General features: G+C 28.5%; 1 protein-coding gene across 1 annotated transcript in view; it reads left to right on the plus strand.

The window, feature by feature from the left end:
* Nucleotides 1-6,591, plus strand: part of LOC113383045 (keratin, type I cytoskeletal 10-like) — a 17,366-nt gene extending 10,775 nt beyond the window's left edge. The window contains exons 2-4 of the mRNA XM_026621296.1: nucleotides 5,140-5,367; nucleotides 5,680-5,941; nucleotides 6,551-6,591. Of these exons, the coding sequence (XP_026477081.1) occupies nucleotides 5,140-5,367; nucleotides 5,680-5,941; nucleotides 6,551-6,591 (531 nt within the window). The remainder of the gene's footprint in view (nucleotides 1-5,139; nucleotides 5,368-5,679; nucleotides 5,942-6,550) is intronic.
* The last annotated feature ends 15,920 nt before the right edge of the window (nucleotides 6,592-22,511 follow it).

Genomic DNA, 22,511 nt, shown 5'->3' on the forward strand with positions numbered 1-22,511 from the left:
TTTTTAAATGAGATTTCTAGGTTGCTTAAAAAAATCTTAAGAAATAATTATAGTAATCGATATAGCCTAAATTAGTACAAGCCTTGACTTTTTTTCTAAAATCCCGAAGAAGAAGATTGTGTTCGCTAAAAAATCTGTCTACAGCTTTTTTGTTTTCTAGAGATTTCAAGTAATTTTGAATGGTTTTGCACCAAGTTTCGAAAGTGAGATTTTTTAAATGAATATGCATCCAAATACAGATTAACAAAATTTTAATTTAATGATTGAGATGAGCTAATCTAGGTCATTTCTTTAGCATGATATAATTGCAAAATATTTTTCTTAACTATAAATTTGATAAGTCGTTTTATATACACACTATAACATACAGATTTCTGTTTAGATTCTTATTAGATTATATTAGATCTTATTCCATTCTTTCAATTTTTTTTTACTTTCAAAAAACGTTTGTTTATTATTTATAAAGTGATTGCGAAATTGCAAAGTTTATTGCAAACAAAAACACCTATAATAAATAATTACATCTAGCATGATTCATCAGGTATGTTATTAAAATTTATATATATGGGTTTATGATCAACTTGGTGATAAATTTCTAACATTTAAATTATTTAATAGAATCAACCAACAATACAAGTAGGTCGAATTGATAGCAAATGTTGGTCCATAAAAAGTTGATTGACACAATAAAGAAAGTTATTATTAAGATTGAAACAAAATGATGAGTTAATTTTGGATTAAATGTCGCGTTTGAACTATTTTCTAATCTTTGAATACATTTATAATCAACCAAGACAAGATTTATCAGCTTGAATCAAATTATTGAAATTCAAATTTTATTGTAGTATTCATTTTTTTGAGTGTATTTTTAAATTTTATACCAAAAAAAATGAAAAATTATTATTGAAAATTAATGGAAAATCTCAATATTTGTCGTTGCTCATTATTGCTGGTATATAAAAAATGTAATGTAAAAATAAAATGAGCTGAAATTTATTTATTCATCAGTTTCAGGATTTGGTGAATTTGTTATCCATATTGAAAAAATGATAATAACTTTGAAATATGACATGTTAAAAATTACAGGTGTATGTATGTACATGCAAACAAGGTAAAAGTAAATTCAGGCGAATATGAATTTTGGTTTTGAACAAAAGTTGATCAATATTGTCTATGGTAAGTGCAAAAATGTTACTCTGAAATTGTAAAATTAAGAGTTGTAAAATAAAAAATTATTATTTTTTCCAATATACAATGAAAAAGTTATTATTTTAAAGAACATTTATACAAGGAAATCAGCAATGTGAAGATCCAACAGCAAAACATAAAACTAATTTTAAAATTTTATCAATTTTATATATATCGTAAAGACCAATGATCCATAGCAATAAAATCAATCAAGTTACTTAATTCAATATATGTGCTTTACATTTATCAGAATAAATGTAAGCTTGATGAATTATCTAATAATCAAGTTAGCTATGACAGTATCGATATCATGTAAAATAAATCAATAAAAAAATGTAAATTATATGTACGCATAGAAATTTGCAAAAAAAATAATAACTGGCTTGAAACTCCAGTTACGTTAACAAGCCTATATTTACAGTAGCTGTAAAATATACGTGTTGTAAAAATTAACAGCTAAAGAATGCATAAAAATCAATTAGTTTACTCTGGTTTATTTACTTGATATTACATAAATTGTCCATAAATTCAGAAAAATAAAACCAAAATTACATCCAGTGAAAGAACCGAGACGAATTTCCTCAATTTAAAAAATAAATCATTTGTATTTCTGCAATGAGCAATGTCTGAATATTATAAACTCGTATTCATTTACCAATTAGCATAAAATTGCATTTTTCTCTTATCAAATTTATCAAAATCGGAATTCAAAGGGAAAACATCGAGATCATCCAGCGTAACTAAGAATCTGCATAGAACGAACAAGCGCGGGAACTTCAAATTTCTAACAATAAGTCGTGCTTATGCATAGCGGACCGTAAAGCATCCATATTTAGTGATAATAACGATAATATCGATTATAATTAAGTTTCGATATTGATTAATTTTAGAATCCATCGAGCTAGATACAATCAATCACGCCGTCCGAAAGTTATGGACACTTTTAGCAATAAATTGGACAGAAAGGGACATTGATCCAATTTTCTAGTAGCATCATAATTTTTAAATTTACATGATAATATTTTTCAAGTCTAATCTATCAGTATTTTTAAGTAATATTTTTGTTTATTCTTTTAACGTACCAGAAAATACTTAATAAATTCAACATTTCATCCTGCTTCTAATTCGTCAATCAATGATATGAATGAATAAAGTACTTAAAATTACAATTTTTATAATTTCACTTTTGTATTACACATTGAAGCTAAAACTTTAATTTACGTTATTCTTAAAAAATATGTAGCAGGATAATAATAGTCATGCATTTTTTTCAATTATTAAAAAAAATATGAACTCAATACCTACTAATATTTAAATTGAAAGTATGTTATTTGTGGATGTATAAATGATATAACGAATGTAGGAAAAATGTTTTTTTAAAAATTGACATACCAAAATAAAAAAAAATCATCAACGTATACTAAATAATTTAATTCATTCTAATTCCAGTAATGAATTCAAGTACTTCTGGTACTTGCGTTAATGAGTAGTATAAACACTTTTATTAATTTTACCATTAATTAAATAACAGAATGATACTTTTTAACATCGATATATTAGTTCGATACTTTTTTCAGTACTCGGTGTATCGATACTTTGCTTCATGTCGAAGAACTTTGGTATGAAGAGGGGGTCTACCATGGACTGGTATAAAATCCTAACAGTCATCTGGAGTCATTACAGTTTGGTTGTGTTAACGAAGGAAAGTAATTAACAAAGACTTGTACGATATCATTAAAATGGTAAGTAATTTTAAAAAACACTTTTTAAATATTTGTTATAAGTTAAATTTTGTTAAATAACGAAAAAAAATTGGTAAAATTGAAAACTAACAAATCGAATATATTATGTAATGATAATTCATTTTCACGAAATCTCATTATAAAAAATAGTATATAAAATCTTATCATAAAAAGCATATCGAAACTCTTTTATATTCATCATAAAATATAATTCGTTGTTATTAATTTATATATCATTCTTTGGAACCAAGTATTTAAAAAATTAGAAAAGAAATAATTTTATTTATTACTGACAAAAACTATATTTATCATAGCATTTCTGAAACGTATATATTGATTTAATGTAACTAAAAGTTGTCAAGTAAAAGTTACAAAAAAATTTATTCGTTTAGTCGTAAAACAAACTTATTTTAAAATTCCGAATTGATTATTTTACTATTAAATACCAGATTTGTGTCAGAGCACTTACTAAATTTTTATTGGAATATATTTATTGATTTCACACATTAAAATGTAAATGTAATTGCAGTCTTCAATAATTTGGGAGACACTATCTGATGAACAATGATGGGAAAATTCACAATTCATGATTTTATAATTAGACAAAATATCAAGACTAAATTAAACATTGATCTAATCATTAGAAAATTTATCATTCAAGCAAAATTTTTGCACTTTTGCAATTGCAACACTTCTTTGTATTGTCTTAGATTTTTTTAATTATGATTGTACAAAATTAATCAATTAATTGCAAATTTTCATATCTATACAAGTACGATCTATTTCAACTGAAATTTTTAAAATTAATTAGATCTGCTTAGAAAATTAACTAGGAAAATAATAAATGTCCTCTTAGAATGCTCACTAGTTCTTTAGTATTTAAATTTTTATTCAAACTATCTCAAAATCATTTACTTCGCACTAAAACAGAGTTATCACGTACTGCAGAAGCAATTCCACGTACATTTCCAGCTTACAAATGTATTAAGGAAATACGAACAACTTCTGAAGAAAGTTATATAGTACACCCATAATAAAGTGAGAGTTACAATTAAAACCGTTACATAAAATTGTTCTCAAATATAAAATAATATCCATACGATTCTATTCATTAGTCAAACAAAAAAGCAGTCAGCCGTTAAAGACTACTTATTAACGGGTTCCTTTCATGCAAAACCGCACGTAGGTAATAAAAGTGTTGGATAATAAAATCATAACTAAAACGACATTATTTTAATGATTTTTAACTAATAGTTTGCTAGTAATCAGTATGCATGTTGTGTATACTAGATAATCTCGTTAAATGCGCAGATCTGTAATAAAAGTGTTTTAGAAAACCAACAAGAAAGTGTTTGCTAATGTGGAAAAGTTAGACGAGATACATGTATGAATTACTTTCTCACCAAAGATATATTTATAGATATATAAATAAATCAATTGGTAAATTTTTTTTCCAAAATATACTGCAAGTTGGATTTTGTGAATAGATCGAAATCCTGAAGGGTAGACTAGGTATTTTGCCCTAGAAAAAATCGATAGTGTTCTTGATTTTTTAATGGGAAATACAAAGTTTGCGCATAAGAAACTTGTCTTTTATCCAAAAACCTCAAATACAATCCTTCAATTTCATATGGAAATAGTCACAGCAAGATGCTCTACTGTGAAGGAATTTTATATTGATAACACATTAAATCCATCCAAAATTAATTTTAATTAAATGATTCGTTGTATAATAAATTTATCAAAAATGCACATTGGGGGTCCAATATTGTATTCTAAATTGTATTCTATTCATAATTTGGTAACTAATCATATCCATATCCATTTTACAATTCAAATCATATCCAAAACATATAAAATTCAACAAAACTTTACAACTCACATTCTTATAATGTGAAACTAATATTTTTCGTTTGACTGCTACTCATTGTTCTCTTCTCAGTTAATTTAATGTGACTAACCGGCATTGTGATCACTGAAATTATGCCAAAAATGTGAAAAAATGACATTTCAATTAGAAACCATCAAATCAATCACGTGTATTGTGCAAATTTTTATTCAATTTCAACAGCATGCAATTTTTTCTTCCTCTTCTAATTACCAAACGAAATGTTACATAAAATTAATTCATCATTTAGGTTTGCTAGTCATTTATATAAAACCAAGAAGGTTGTGTCCATGTTTTTCTATTTGTTTTCTTTTTCTTTAGATAACTATATTAGTTTTTGGAACCCTGATCGCCTGCTGCATGGCAGGTCATGGTGAAGAAGCTTTGGGAGAAACTCAATACGCCCACAATGTAGAACACAAACATGCATCTTCTCATCAAAGTTTTAGCCAACATCATTTTCACGCTGTACCTGTCTATGTAAAACACGAGGATGCAAAATTACTACACCATCCCATCGAACTAGGAGGAATTAAACACAATCTGAAGGTATACTAAATTAAGAAATCCAACTGAACAATAAGGAAAGCCAAGACAACTGGTATGGTGATCGACAATGCCAAGTCAGAGATTATTATTGGAATAATCAATCAAATGTTGATAAGTGATTGTCCTATTTTATATTCAGTTCCAATATTTAGATGATCCCTAGAATACCATTAGATCTTCCTAAATACCTTCTGATCGAGACTTCATCAGAAATACAATAGTTATGATGAAAATTGCATTTAAATTGATAAAAATTTATCATCAACAAATGGTATAGGTAAATCAAATAACCTCTTTAATATTTTTCCCCAGGTTTTGCATCCAGAGACAAAACCTAGCCACGACCATGGTGCAACTATTGAAAACCATCGAAGTGAGTTTCATCCTCAAGCAAGTGGACACGATTTTGGAGGCAGTTTAGGAGGTCATGGAGGTGGCAGTTTAGGTGGTCACGGAGGTGGTGATGCTGGTGGTGCTCATGCCGACCTTGGAGGACACGGAGGTTTTATTTCAAGTGGAGGCCATGGAGGACTTGGTGGTGGCCACGGAGGTTTAGGGGACTACGCAAGTAACGGTAAGTGGTGGAATTGAATCTCTAAATCGATTTTGGAGCAGAATCTTAGATTGTTTAAAATAGCTCGATTTGGATTAAGGTCAATATAGGATTAGTGTTTTATATAATCATTTTTGTTGAGAAACCAAAATCAAGAGAGCTGGTTTATTATGAAGAAATGCATTTTCAACGTTTTTTTTAACAAGATTTTGAGCATTATAAAAATTTAAAAATTTTAGTGTAACAATTTGAATAAATTTAAAATAAGAATAATATAGATAAAGCTAATTATCAAATCGCAACATATCGTCAACGCTTTTTTACCCTTTTTTAACAAAATCCTAAGCAATCCGATCGAATTTTATGACAACTGCTAATTTTATAAAACTATAATAAGGATTTAATAAATATTAAAAAAAACTTACATGTCAGCAACATATCCAAAATCGTCACCATCACCTACAACAAAAAGAAGAAATATGTTACAATTATATTACATATAGATAAAATTCTCCTAGAATAGAATAATAGAAAATTATTAGTTAACTTATGAGTAGAAATTTATTTGTTGGTAAGTAAATGATTGGTATATTTTGTCTAAAAAATTTTAAATATATGTTTTTTTTTCAGGTGGTGGACATATACAATATGAGGGTCACGGTCATCACTAGAACTGAAAAATAAATCTTGTTCCAAACCCTAAGCAAAAGACTGCTCATTATGAAATATTTTTATATAAATTCATAGGTATATGTGTAATATTTTATGTTAATAAAAAATTAAAACAAAAATCGATGTCATTTGATATCTTTAAAAACAAATGCGGCCGGAATCTTGATGAAATTTATTATTAGTTTTTTTAATTTAAATTGATGTAATATACAAACTTGTATATTTATAATAAATAATTTTTGTTCAATGAATACGAATGATGATCGTAATTTCGCAAATTCCTCCTAAATACTTTATACCATTTTAAATAATTCAGCATATTTTTTTACGTTTAGTTTTTTTTTTGTAATTGTAAGTGAACGTTCGTGTTGGAATAGAGAGAACACTACAAGTTTAGCTGAGATGAAAATCATCCAAGTATTTAACCTTATATCTTATAATTAAACCCGACATATATATATATATATATATATATATATATAATAAATTTTTAACTATTTTATTATACGCCAAAATGTTAAAGTTCAAACTATGTTCAAACAATTAATTTTATTTTTATAACAAAAATTGAGAATATTTAATAACACTTTCTTCTCCTTTTTACCTGAGCTCTGATGAGATTCATATTGTTATTATAATATTGATTATAATGAAATTGTTAATAAAAAAAATAATGTAAAATAAAATAAAATATAAAGCATATGATTATATGCTATGTTCAATGCATTTTACCAAAATTCCATAAGACAAATCTAATAACTAGACCAAAGAAATTGTTACGCATGAATTATATAAATGTGATCAATTATTTTTAAGAATTTTAATATAATTTTCATTTGAATTTAGAACTTCAATAAGAAACTTATGCTTTGAGAATTACTAATTTTAGTAGAGATTCTCTTTGCTTCTAATTTAATTGTACGAGATGCCAAGAGATGCTGTTTCTGTTTAACGAAAATTTAGTGTTCTCTCATCTCTTACATTTTTTTTAAACTCACATTTAATTCAAAAGAAAACTGATTAAATTAAAAAAAATAATTTGTACAAAATAAAAATTTATGGCAACCATCTACAAAAAACTTGAATAGCGTCAAATGAATAATTAATAGTCATGATCAAAATTTATTACTAATATAATCCAAATATAATATTGGTGCAATTATATTAACAACAGTACACAGTACAGCAACAATACTACAAATTGTGCAAGTTTTATATTTTCTAATTATATCAAAATTATCACATACTTTTAATAAAAAAAACCTATGCATCTTCTAAAAAATATTAAAAAAAAGGAAAAATTATTTTATTATTCGTTAGTTTTTCGAAAAGATAGGTAAAAAAGTTTTTAAAAAAGCGGAGCATCCGATTCGAAAGCAACAAGTAGTTTTTGGGGAATACTTAAAAATTTTTTCAAAATTTCGTCACCTTAAAGCATTTAAAATAAATTTTGAACACATGTTCATTAAATCGACTAACAAGCAGCTTTTGCTAATTGCAAAAACATTTACAAACAATTTCGTACCACAATGTAGTTGTATAATCGTATATCCATTTATAAAAATGATGCATCATCCCTACAACATGTATGTAGTGCATATGGCAAAATTTGCTCCCCTAAAAAGCTTTATTATTGAAATTTGACCGCAGATCTCAGGGAACTCAATCTTAATCATGTCAAAATTTTAATAGAAACTGAGGTTCCAAAATACTCATCAATCTAAATTTGATAACTGGTATTATGCAATAACAAATTGCTTTATTATAAAATAAGTGATTCATAAACTGAGGTGGAAAATCATATAACAGTCTGTTTAGAAATTGTTATGCTACATGTAAAGTTAATTTTTAATGTATTTGTATGTATAACTGGATCAAATTCAACTGTAATCTATTATGCATTTAGATACAAAAACTATAGTTTTTGCTCAACCGATTTGAATGATTCAAAAAATATTTGAACTCAAATATGGAGATGAATTCGTTAGTTCTTCGTGAAGACAGGTAAAAGAGTGGTAAAAAAGTATTAAAAAAAGCGAAGCATCCGATTCGAAAGCAACAAGAAGTATGTATGTATATAATATGAGCATTATAATGTATGATAAGAAATTATTTTAGAATTATCTACAAGTATACATGTATATTTTATGCTTCCTTTTGGATGGATTATGAGTCAATTAATGTCATCCCACTTCCAACTTCTTTGCGTTCCTAACGTTGTTCTTCATAGTATCTTCTACAAATATCTAGTGTATCTATGATTCGGATCGTCCACCACCAAATATTAATAAAGATGACCATTAAATCGATTTCAAGCATAGTGGACAACAATCTGTATGAAACAGAACATCTGACAGATATCAACACATGCATATGACAGAACTAGCGCGGTACGAAAGAGTACATGGAATGCAATCCATCATATGATGGTGGACAACGGGAGAACATTCGCGTCCATAAGGGACCGAATTGGATATTATATAGTAGACACTTTGTAAAATTTATATTTATATCAATATTTATATTCTTTATCAATACTATTAAAAAATTTATACGATTAATTTGCCAAGTTGTTCCAAATTCCAATGATGTCACCCATGTTGGTGGTGTTATGGGTAAATAGGTAACTGAGACTGTTGACCCTTGAAGAAAAGACCAATACGCGAGTTATTTATTTGAATTATTCTGGACTCTTCCGAATAGTGGTTAGAGGTATTTGAAATTTAAATTAGGGTTCTCAGAGTCGATACCTGCCTCGGGCAGTTTGATTTCAAGCAGGATTGACATTGGTTTTTACTTGGAGAAGCAGATAGCAAAATGATCACAAGTGAGAATAGCTCTTGCCTGGCATTGGTGCATTAAACAAAAATCATCAGTAATACAGAAATTGCTATAATAAAATTCATCACATTGGACATCTGTTTTGGTTGCCATGCATAAAACCGAAGAAGTTACTTAAGTCACCTTATCACGTCTTCTTATAGAACACTCATCAACATCAATAACAATCGCTATATCTAGATAAGTGACTAATATGGAGTTTTCAATTAACAAAAATGTTTACAGTCGCTGTATTTTGGCACAAAATTAAATAGAAACACTTTATAAAAAAATATCTTAGTATCCACATGTTTCATCAATATAATTTGATATCTAATAATATATTCCCAAATGCCAATTTATGGTGCATTTATGGTCATAATTATATTTGTCTTCATGAAGAGATTTTTTAAAATAACTAATTTTTACAAGAAATACAGTGTTTTGGTGAGGTAGTTATACTTGGTAAAATAATTAGTAATAAGTTTAAATAAATATTTATTTGTATCAATTTTTATTTATCAACAATCCAGGCAAGATATCTAAGTCTGGCAAGCATAAGGAGATTTTGTACGCTATATACAAAAGTATCAAACGATTCAGAACTACTTAAAATGTAGACAAAACAAAATTAACAAATTTGTTTTTATCAGCAAAAATAAACTTTTACGGAAAGTAATCAGCAGAGTGTTTGAATCTACTTCTCTTATGTTTCAAATTACAAAAAAAAAATATTACCGATTTTTTTAAATATGTGATTGTACTAAATGTTAAAATTATTTATCAGCGTTTAATAATATATTATATATCTAATATACATTTTAATGGTATAGTAATATATTATATATCTGATATACAATTTAATGGTAATATGGTAAATTATAATATACCATACTATACCATCTAATATACAATTCAATGGTAATATGGTAAATTATAATATACCATAATATTCAATTGCTATAATAATATAAGATAATATTTATTTGCTATATCTTTCTCAAGCTCACTAATTTTGTCTTGTGGTGTTGAACAAGAGAGTTTGCCTCATTTAGTCCTTTGTCGTTACAAAAAAAAAATTATTGCAGATTTTTCAAAATAATTCCATGTATTGAATGTTATTCTTGTTACTTATCCCAAAACTTTAAAATTCATTTATATCTCTCACGGTTTGCTCTTTTCATATAAATCCTCCTTATATTTGCCGAAAAATCAAATTTGCTAATACGGCTTAAAAGGTCGCAAAAATAGTGCACATAAGTCATATGTAGTCCAGATTAGAAAATATAATAACCCAAATTTTATTGTTGGATCCATTAACAGCTGCTCTAGAAAACGTGTGCTGTTTAACGTACAAAAATAACAATAGAGATATACATCTATATATTATTTTTTTCGGCCGAAACGAACAAATTTGTATTTACACATGATTTGTCCGGAATTTAACGCGTCATTAAACATTAACCATACCTCCGAAGTTTTTCGATGTATTTTTATTGAAAATACGGTGAAGTAATTTTATCGTAATGGATCTGTTTAGTTAGAGGATATCAGCGCTAAAAATCGACAATGTAGAAATTATTTATTAATTTAATTATAGGGGATGTTACAGATGTCGTAAAGGCAATTTCATGGATTACCAATTGGGAAATGATTTTTTGAAAATACGCACTTCTCGACGTTTCAAGTTATTTCAATCATTTGCCACCAAAATTCGAAAAAGTATTTGTACGCACATAAACACACAGAGATCCATTTTTTTCTGAGGTTTTTATAATGATCAGGAGGTCTTGAAATGTAAAGATATTGAAAAGTCAAAACCAGTCCTTTTCGATTTTTTTCCGATTACTATATCTTCACCCTTTGGGAAGGTAAAAATATGAATTTATGATATAGAACATTGTCATTTAAATGGACAAATTATATAAATATACCACCATGATAATACTATGATTTAAATAAATTTTTGAATGGCAGAATTTGAATGACATGAACATGATACAGTTGGAATAATATATGTGCAATTCATTTACTGATTTGCATATAAGCCCTTTCATAAACCACGATTTATAAAATCCAGATCGTCCTAAAGTATATATTGAATGAACTTAAAAATCACTCAAAACTTCCACCAACAGTAAAAAAAAACTTTGGATCAATTCGTGACATTATTACATGCATGATCGCCTTACAAAAGGGCCGAGCAACAATCTTCATGAATTAAACATGATTCTATAGAGGCGGACAAAAGCGTTTGTGTTGTGTATATGACTAATTTGTGCAGTGATTTTGGCAACAATGTGCTTTTCAGTGACTTTTGACGTCCTGTTCCCGTTTAGAACACATTACTATGAGTACGTCTTTTTTGTCAAATGCATTTTTTCATCGTGAATGACTTGATTTTCGAGAGTTTTCATTGTGGCCGCATTTAGACCGGCACCTCCCTTTTTCGATTGTACAGACTGACGTGGATCGTTGGGTAGAAAACCCTTGGTGGGTAAAAGATCCCTTGAACTAAAATTTCAACTATAAAAATTTGAAAATAGAGTCTAAACTAGAATTAGATAGATCGTAGCCTGAAGGTTCTATGCAATCAATTTTTTACTGACAAAACTATTCATTTATAATTGAAGCACTCTATAAACAACTCAAAGCAATATATACCTATAACAATATGTAGCTGAATGTACTTTGTATAGTTTGCTATGAAAAATAAATAAAAAATTATTTTTTTTGATTATTACATTGACACAATTTTAAGTATCAAAATCTTTAAACTTTTAAATTCTTTTAAATATAATGAGTTTCAAACTAGGTTGGAACTTGCAAAGACTATTAAGAGACGTTTATATGTGACGTGCATTGCAGTGGGATAACTATTCATATATTTTTTGTTAGCTGCTCCTTTCACTTATGCATCACATTTGCAATCAGTTATTTTCATACTAAACATTTTATACTAGAAATATTTTTTATCGCAGCTATAACTCAAATATTATGACACATAAGAATATTATAAACCACTTTTATTTGAATTTCAACATCACCAATTAGATAAATAATTTGCTGCAAAATAAATCTTGATTCCATGATTAATAAAATTTAATTAAAGGTTAAATGGTTTATAAATATTCTTATGTGTCATATAACTTGTGTTCAGGACAGATGGCGCAAGAATTTACTTAATGACGTATGTTAATAACAAATATGAGAAACTTTCAATTGGCGTGCGCTCTATCTAAATGTTTATATTAAGAGCTAATACTATTAGAGATTCATTTTTTATTCATTTGGAAGCATTGGCGCCCTTGGTAGCAAAGAAATTCCAAAATATCCTTGTTAAGGACCACCCTAATATATATATATATATATATATATATATATATATATATTATTTTGCAAAGTCGATTCCTCCAAGCCTAACGAATCGGTGAAATGGGCATTTGAATAAAATTCTATTTAGAGATGGCAAATCAGGAACATCTGCTCTAACATTTTGCATTGCAAGTACGCGGGTCCTTTTGCCCTCTTTGGGGGATTAACTCCGAAATAAACCAATAAAATGCTCGGTTGAGCGCGAGATATGACAACATATATTCGATACTCATTACAATGAATTTTTATAATAAACGCCTTTGATTTGGGGTTAAATTATTTTACTAAAAACACAAAACAAGAGGTTGATAGAATATACAAAAAGAAGCAAAATTACTTTTGTCTGGGGTAGAGGACGACTCTCAGATAAATTCATTATTAAGCGTTCTGCACAATATTATACACCAGACCTAACCTCCAAATTACACAAACATCAGAAAATAATTTCAATTCGACTCCAGGCCTGTGAGAAGTCAAACATGTGTGACAACAAAAAGATGCACTTATAACATTGTTTTCATGCCATTTGGAGGTTATATTTGGAGTTATATATATATATATCTACAGTCAATGTTTGTATTATAACAAAAGAATAGATTGTATAATATATCGATCTATACCATTTCTTCCTATTTCCCTTACCAAGTTCCTCCTAGACTAATATCTTCTAATAATTCATAAATCAACAAACATCGTTATTAAATTTGCCAGAGTAGTAAATTGAATTATTAAGCGTTAAATATAGGGTCAGAAAATTAGCCAGGTTTATTGAAAAATTCCCACCGCTGCTTTATATTTCGAAAAGATATTTAGTACTTGATTTATATCTATTTATTAAGGACTGCTGAATTGGATTTACCTGGGGATGCATTTGTAACTGAAGGTAAGGGTATGTAGTCATGATCGAATAGAGAGAAAAATTATAATGGAAGAACGCCATTTTGAAGAACTTGTATGAAATCACTAATTTATTAAAAAAAATGATACCAGTGAGAGCAATCAGTACTACTTAATGCAAAAAATATGATAGAATTTGTCTGATCTGATTCACAAAAGCATTTATAATTAGTATCTATTGAAATTTTGCTGAAAACTTGATAATATATAGACGTATATTTGTGCATGTTCGATTTACAAATAAATATAAATGTATGTAGAAATATTTTAGATTTTGTATTTGTATTGTTCAAGAACTGCAAGAACAGATACCAGAAATAAATTATAATTATAATATTAATATAAATATAATATTAATATAATTGTACACACTTAACTCTATTTTGGTTTTGTTGATTAACTTCAATTTTAATGATCATAATGTGCAAAAAATGCATTGTATTTTCAACCAAAACAACCAAATAACTATTTATTACCATGTAATATAATAACACTATCGTTTTTCCTAGGATCATGGGTACACAGCCTAAGAACTTAAGTATGGATCCCAACAACGTACGATTTACTCTCTATCGAAGGGGTGTTTTATTTAGCAATATATTTCAAGCTTATTGTTGTTTGATATGAAATTTGTCACGGCATGACTAATTGGCATATCTCTATTTTTTGATAGGACATTTAATTTTAGGGTAGGAAAAATTACCATAGTTATCGAAGAAATTAAAATGAAACTACTTTTTAATAGTAACTTAAAATACGAATCATTGTAAAAATGTCAGTATTAATTTTTTCTTTAATACGGAAAGAAAAGCACAAAATACACTAAATGGGTGGGAAGTGAAACTAAGAGAGAGAATTATAGCATTCTAGATCCTCCTCCTATGAAGTAATGCCTAACGGCAGTTTCCGTGAGGACAAGAGGCAATAGATAAGCGGAGATTTTAGGTGCTATTATACTCAGGCAGACAAAAAACCTAGTATGGGGTGCCTAAACCCATTGCCTTCGCTATGCAAAAAAAATAACATTGAATGGATATATGTAGCATATTTTTTTATATTTTCGCATACTGAGAAAGAACTGGCTAATGACCAAAAAATAGTAAAGTTGGACGCCCAATTTGGAAACGTTTTTGAAGCTCTGTCAGACCTAGATCTATTCACATTTTATTTTGTTTACGGAACCACGAAAACATCGAACAATCATTCTAAATTAATAATATCCTCCAAGTGTCTGCTCATGCATATATTTTTTATTCAAATATCTTTATTGTGCCGCCATATATCATTCCTTAAGTATGACAAAACCTTGTTAATGACGTCCGATACGGCACAATAACAAGATTTCGCATTCGGGGCCTCTTGTAGACGTTTTTATTGATGACTTTGTGTATTTCTCAGATTCAGATTTAGCTGTTGCAATTACGCAATTCCTGAGCGAAATAAATGTAAGGTTATTAATTTCTAAGGGATTAGACTTCGGTTTAGCGAACGTTTGTGAAAAATCGCGTTAGTTAGTGGGCACGGGGATAAATTGACATGTAAATAATGCAAAATGTTAAACATGTCATATTAAGATAGATGAAATTGATGTTCGTCTTTATTTTAAAAATTTATTGCAAGTTGTTATTGATAATTTGTTGGTAACCATATGATGAAACGTATGTGTCCACCTGGGAAAGTTGCAGAACCGTTAATTCATTAAAAGTTGTTATAAGATATTTTTTTAAAGTTAGAACTGATCAATAATATACATTTATTAGAGAATTACAATTTCCTTAATTATGAGGTTTAGAATTTAGTTTCTAATTTCAAATGTTGCAGGTGACGAATTTTCATAAATAAAACTTCAGGTTTTGTAATAGATTAAAAAAAGCTTAATTTTTTTATACCATCGATAATTTGTTAAATGTCTTCAATAAAATCCAATGATGAAATGGAAGTCTTTATCTACACCTATGTATGTCCATATATAAGTTGCAATATCATCGCTTCATTGTAAAACATACATGATGTCAGTGATTTACAAGGTAAATTGTATGATTATTCAGTTTAATAAAAATGAGAATTATGATAAAGACAAACTTTTGGCTTTTCAATAAATATAAAAATTAATTATAATAATGAATTTAATAAATGTTCAATTTGTACTTCAAAGGAGCTCACGTAACATCAACAGTATATACTTATAAATGGTAAAATATACATGCTATGAAATAAATTTTCAATCATTAATCATCAAATGCACTTTTATAAATCTTCAGAACTAAAATGCAAAAATCACTAAAAAATGAAAAGCTAACATATTACAACTGAACACTGATGAACACGTTTGAAGGAGGTATGATAAATTTTTGGTTTTGGGTTTAAATTAACTAATGGAAAATTAAATTTTATGTCATTAATAGATGATATTGATAAAATGACTAAGGTTCTTTTTGTCATTTTTGGGAAAGTAGTTTCATTGTCAAAGACGTAATAGTTCTGTACAAGCAATGTAATACTTCAAAAATCTCATACCGTTCATCTATTTAATCCGCCATTAACGTAACAACCTAATCCAACTTCATACACGTGTGGTATCACAGAGCCACCTAACTAACCGACTCGCACTACTAATGGCGGATACATTTAAATTTTATTTTTATATATTTTTTACTTTTCTCCCCATCTGCAATGTTTTCGATAACAACTGCTTTAGAGTATAGAAATCATGTATCGTATCCAGAGGCTGCTACGGTGTTGAGTAGGTATCGGCCGTAATGTGCGCCTGCACGCCGCGCAACAAATAACCGTGTATCCATCAAGCTTAGTGACATCTGTGGCCGCTGAACGTTAAATCAGGGCGAGATATTGTGATAATATCACATTATGCGACCACTGGGAATAAATAAAACCGAGTGAGGAAAACGGAATTTTTAGCAGACGTCCCAAGATGTATGGATAGAGATAAATTAAAGGCTTGATTGTGTTTATATCCTCACTTCCACAATGATTCGACATTCGCTCTCGATGATATCATTTCTATACGGGTCGATTGTGATTGGTCGCCGGGTCGCGTGAGTACTGTAAATTTTCAGAAATTATTTTTGTAGGCAAAAAACATACAGCTGCTCGAAGAATGAGACTGTATCGCTAGCAAAATAGTCAAAAGAACAAACAGTCAATGAATGTATGTTAATTTTATTTACATCACAACAGAAACAACTGTTCTTGTTCAAACTACAATTACAATTTCATTTTACTGATCCTAAACATAAAGTATTACAAAGTTGCATATTTTTATAAATAATTATAAATATTGAAGAATGAATTGATATTCATATTTATTACTCTAAACAAGAAATCAGGCACAACAATAATTTATGTTTATGATATACTTCATAATGAACATCTATGCAATTTATTTATTGCTAGTATTAATGAAATTACTCAAGATTTTGATATTACAGCTGTCCACTGTGTGAAGAAAGAATATTATAGAATTTATTATTCTGCAGTTACTTTATTTATCTTCTAGAATTTTTCTAAGGTTCAAGTTCTAAATGCTAATTACAATGACAAACCGATCATGTCGTATTTGAAGTATGACTTTAATTACATTATTGTTTTCAAATATTATAAATATTTTAATGCTATCATAAATACAATTTTTAATTTATTATTATATAAATATGTATAACGTTTGACATTAAAAAATGTTTGCATAGTGAAACTCTATATGAAAACTGCACCATAACATGGGCTTGTCATAACATTGGTCTATTTTACAGCAGAATGGGCGCCAAATTTTGATAGTACTACACGTATAAAAATTGAGCAGCACTTGAAGATTAAAAAAGTAAATTTATAGAAAACGAAAAACGACAAACAATTCATTTGAGTAATATGAACAGTTCATACAGTGAACAAAATTACAGCATCATTAAAGCATCAAAAGCTTATTTTTAAATTAATAAAATGATAATCTCCAAATCACAATTACAAATTCCAACCTGTGAGAATATTCTCTGTCATCTACCTTCTTTTCATTAGTCATACCCACGTTCTTAGTACACAAAATATTTAAAAAATCATTAAATCCACATTCATTAACAACTTTACTCGTAGTGTCAATTGCACCACATTTCTGTCACATCATCCTCGGCACCTAAAGGATTTTTTCTTCCTTTACCATTACCCAAATTATTATTCCTGAAGTTCATTTGATGCCCACATCATATTTTTCCATGGCCTTTTATTCAAGTTCACCGCCAGGCCGGATGTTGGGCATAAAGGATGTTTTCGAAAATGGTATTAAAGGATCAGGACACAAAAAAGTCGAATATTATAATAATAACAACAATGATGGAATGTAACAAGAATCCCGAAGGAACTATTCAAAGTCAGGAATTGACTGTGGTAGTGTGGTGTCATTGACGAGGATCTTGCTCAAAGCAAACAGTCGATCCGTCAATGAAGGTGTTTGGAAAAAATTTGATTGAAAAGATGGATTGTGTTTTTAATATGTATTGTGGGGAAATAGAATTAATTTTGTGATTCATTATTATGGACTGATGGACAACTTGATTTTTTTTCGAAGGGAGAATATATCACTGTTTGGAAATAGTTGGGTAAATATTTCTTGGATAAATAAATATAAAAATATTTTATGAATTGTTGGAATATCAAATAATTATACTCGCAATAATTTACTTCCCTTAGAGTAACTCCTCCAAAAATTAGAAATGAAAATTTTTGAACATCTTTTCGTTTTAGAATCAAATTTTGCTTTGAAAAAGTCCAAAATTGAATCGAATGCAAAAATCTTGGTTACTAGCATAACTTGCAGTCATTTTTGCAATTATATCATCAGCCTAAAAGTCATCAACTTCGTTCATAGGTCAAATTAAATGCTTCAACTGCTTCTATCAGTATTGCATTTATTTTCGAATAAATTAGAGAAGTTTATGAACATAAGAAATTGCTACTACAATTTACCGACTGCCAATAAAAAAAACAGACACTCCCAAAATATTTCCTTTCCACCTGGTCAATTCCAAAAAACATCAATTTCTCCTTACCAAGATAATGAATACATCTTGAAATAATTTCAGACTATTGGCATGTGCCAAGAAATCGTACGTGCTAGACTATATCAAAAATGAATCTTGTACCATATTTTCAAAGATACCCAGGTATACCTATCTATTACTTTGCAGCATGCCTAATTTATGGTCTCATTTTTACGCATTTCATTCATAACAGACTGTTAAGGGATAATGGACACCTCTGTGCCTATTGTAGTGCATTTAGCAGACGTTAAAAGGTGACAAATCTTTACTACGTCCGGAAAGGAAAAAAAATTGAAAATATAGGGGTAGCGTGTAATGGATCGACTTCAAAATATTCAGGTTTCATATGGGGTTGGAAGAAGATTTTATTTGGGAACGAGAATCTATAAAATTTGTCAAAATTTACAATTTAAAAATATGAATATAATTCAAAACATTATATTTTTGACTTATCTAAGGAATTTTTAATTTTGTAGATTTTCATTAAATTTTTCATATTTTATGATGATTTATTTAATTATAATTAATGTACCTTGAGGCTATTTTAAATTAAAATGCTTTGATACATATATTTTGAAGTTAAGTTTTTGAGGTGGAAATAGAACCTCAAATCTAGTAGTTGTGATGCCAAAGTTTTTACAACTTAATCCACGAATAAAACAAGTGAAGAGCATTAAGTTCATTATTAAGACAAACAATATCATTTTCTCAGAATATTAAACAAAAAATTAATTAAGTAAGAGCACTCGATAATTACTGTGGTTATTCCAGAGTCGATTTTAAATTAACATTAAAAAAAAGTATTAAAATCTCGAAATCATGATTTATTATGATCTCTGGCAACTTAATAAAATAACTCGTATTTATTTAAGAAGTATTTCATGGCATCTTGAAGACTTAAAATAACAAGCACAGAGATTCATCCTTTTCAGTTTCTTATAAAAACAATAAACATCGGATTCCGGTAGCATATAAGGATAAATACAAATGATTGATAATTTTAACAAATGTTTGTTTTGAAAATAGGTTTAAGAAATATAAAGATGTATAATTAGTAAATGATAACTTTAATTGACGTCTTGTTATTGAGATTTATAAATATCCAATAACAAATTACTTCAATGAAACATTTCTAAACTATAAGCTTGGGAGATGTGCTGATTAGTTTTAGGCAAAGGCAGGTTCAGCTGTTCCGGAGATACGGAGCAAAAAGCGCAAAAATAAAGTGAGACAAAAAGCATTTGCTTGTGTCGTCTGTGCTTGTAGATAAACATTGATAAAGATCGTCGCCCAAATATGAGCACTTATAATTAGATATATAAAATAGGGGTATGAAATTTATAGTAATATTAATATTTTTTTTTTAATATTTAAAACAAATATTATTCATCATTGACAAATTTTTATTATTGATTACTTATTTTTATTCCATGGGTATTTAATTACTGTACGTAAAGTTCAGGCAGTTTGCCTTAAAACCCAATGCCACCCACCACTAGTTCCAATCTAATCAACCAAAATAAATCATTTTTTCACTAAATATTTCATCTCAAATCGTATAAATTACTACAATCGTTTCAAAAACGAGTTCCACAAGGGTTTTTTTCGGAGGTCCCGCAGCAAGTGTAATTCAGAAGCCTCATATGGGTCAATATACTGGGCGCAAACGACTCCACATAAAATATCAGGGAATTATAACAAAAATATTACAGTATTTATTTTAATTCAAAGATATTATCACTGAAGAGATTTAAAAACACGTAACGTTTTTTTATTACGATGATATTATGCCGGCGGAGAGAGATCAAAGCAGTGGAGGTAATGGTCATATAAAAAATTGATTATTATATATGAACAAGTATACTTAATGAAAATTAACTAGTGGTGTATGGTATCGTGCATCGAGGCAAATTGCTGGTACTTCTCGTACCAAATAAAATTTTGAAAATACGACATACACACGCATCCATTTTTTTAAAGATATGTCAAACTGTTCAGAAACCTTCAAAACGTGGAGAAAAATTTTCAATTTCGTTTTTGGGACGATTACAATAACTAAAGCCAATTATTACAATTTTAAGTTCCAACAATTTCTTCAAAGAATTGAAGAACAAGAATTATAAATATGGGTTTTAAATTTTTTTAGGATTGTGAGCTAAAACATGGAAAACAATTACCTCTCCTCCCTCGGAAAGTTAATAATTTAACATTTTTGCCAATGGCTAGAAAAGACAGTATGATTTTTTTAAATGTTCGTCCCTGATCTAATAAGAAAAACACATTTGTCAAAGGTTTAAAGTTTTATAAGACCAATGCGAGACGTAGAGTTCAAAACGTTTAATCCTCAAACGAAGACTATTTCAATCAAAATAATATAGTCAAAGATGAACAGATGAGATCATTACAGCCAAATAAAAATGCAACGGCATTAAATTAAAACATGCAAATCCTGCACATGTACATAATCGCTACAGAAAAACGAAAAAAAATATACGAGCACTGCGAAAATACTGACAAATCGGGATTACTATAAATAATTATATATTTTGTATGGTAATCCTCTTTGGTTTGTATTCGATGTATATCAAAGATTGTTACTATTTATTGAAAACGTGTAGTCTCTTACACTTATATGAAGACGAAATATGCATTCCAAACATTATTCAGAGATTTAAAATAATGTCTCAAATGGCAAAAATTAGGTACTTTCAATTTGATTTTGCTTTTACGTACCATATGATTCATTACAATATCGCATACTATTTTCGAAAAAAATTGCACTGGACCAGAACTATTTACATTAGCTTCGAATAATCCAGATAATCACATTCAAAATTCCATTAAAAATCTTTAAACAAAATTCTCGAAATAATCTTTCCCACTTACAGGTGGGTCTCCGACCTTTGTACATACTCCTCGACAATCACGTACGTCGGGGTCTATTTACAGCCGCGGGTCCTTTTACAACAGGTGTATTGACTTCGGTCAATTTAGAAAAACGTCGAAGTTATTTAGGAATCTCACAAATAAGCGGAAGTGTCACTTTTTACAATGAACACTGTATCCGTATGAATTTCAGGAAATACAATAATTCACAGTAGGGGTATTCGACAATATCCGATTTTCCGTTTTTGTCCTGTCGACTTGGTGACTTGGAATATTTTCAAATTTAATTGTACTTTGCTTAAAGTATTAATGACTTTTAGAAGATTATGTAGGTACCTACTCTAGGTGGAGATATTTATTTATATCCGATTTGAATATACTTATTTTATTTTGTGAAATATATCGGAACATACGCTCAGAAATATATATATATGCAGGGTGCCCAGAAGAAACGTGATTATAATATTGATTATAGCTGGCATAAAAAAAATTTAAAAAAAATTAGTGAAAAGTTAAGTTAAGTGCAACTTAGATCTTTGGTAAAACCGTGTGTTTTATTTTCTCACTCAACTTTTTATTATAAGACTATCAAATATTTTATCATTTTACAAGTCTGATTAAGCACGTGTTGCGAATTGTCTGAACAAGTTGCAAGAAAATCTTTAAACATTTTGAAAATAGAAAATAATTACTCGAAATTACTTTCCGAAAATGCTATTAATAGGTCCTGCAAATTCTATATACCCATATAGGTTTCTGGTCCCTAGATCATCGCAAAAGATGTGTGAAAGTCACATAGTTTCCCTATTAGTATAGATTTCAATCTGTTTAATCGGTTTTTCGTTAAGTACAAGGATTATAAACAAACCGATCGTAAATTTAAACACGGT

The sequence above is a fragment of the Ctenocephalides felis genome, unplaced genomic scaffold (assembly GCF_003426905.1).
Source record: "Ctenocephalides felis isolate EL2017-DRISC unplaced genomic scaffold, ASM342690v1 CF-g0.4_SCAFFOLD_03570, whole genome shotgun sequence".
Classification (NCBI taxonomy): Eukaryota; Metazoa; Arthropoda; class Insecta; order Siphonaptera; family Pulicidae; genus Ctenocephalides; species Ctenocephalides felis.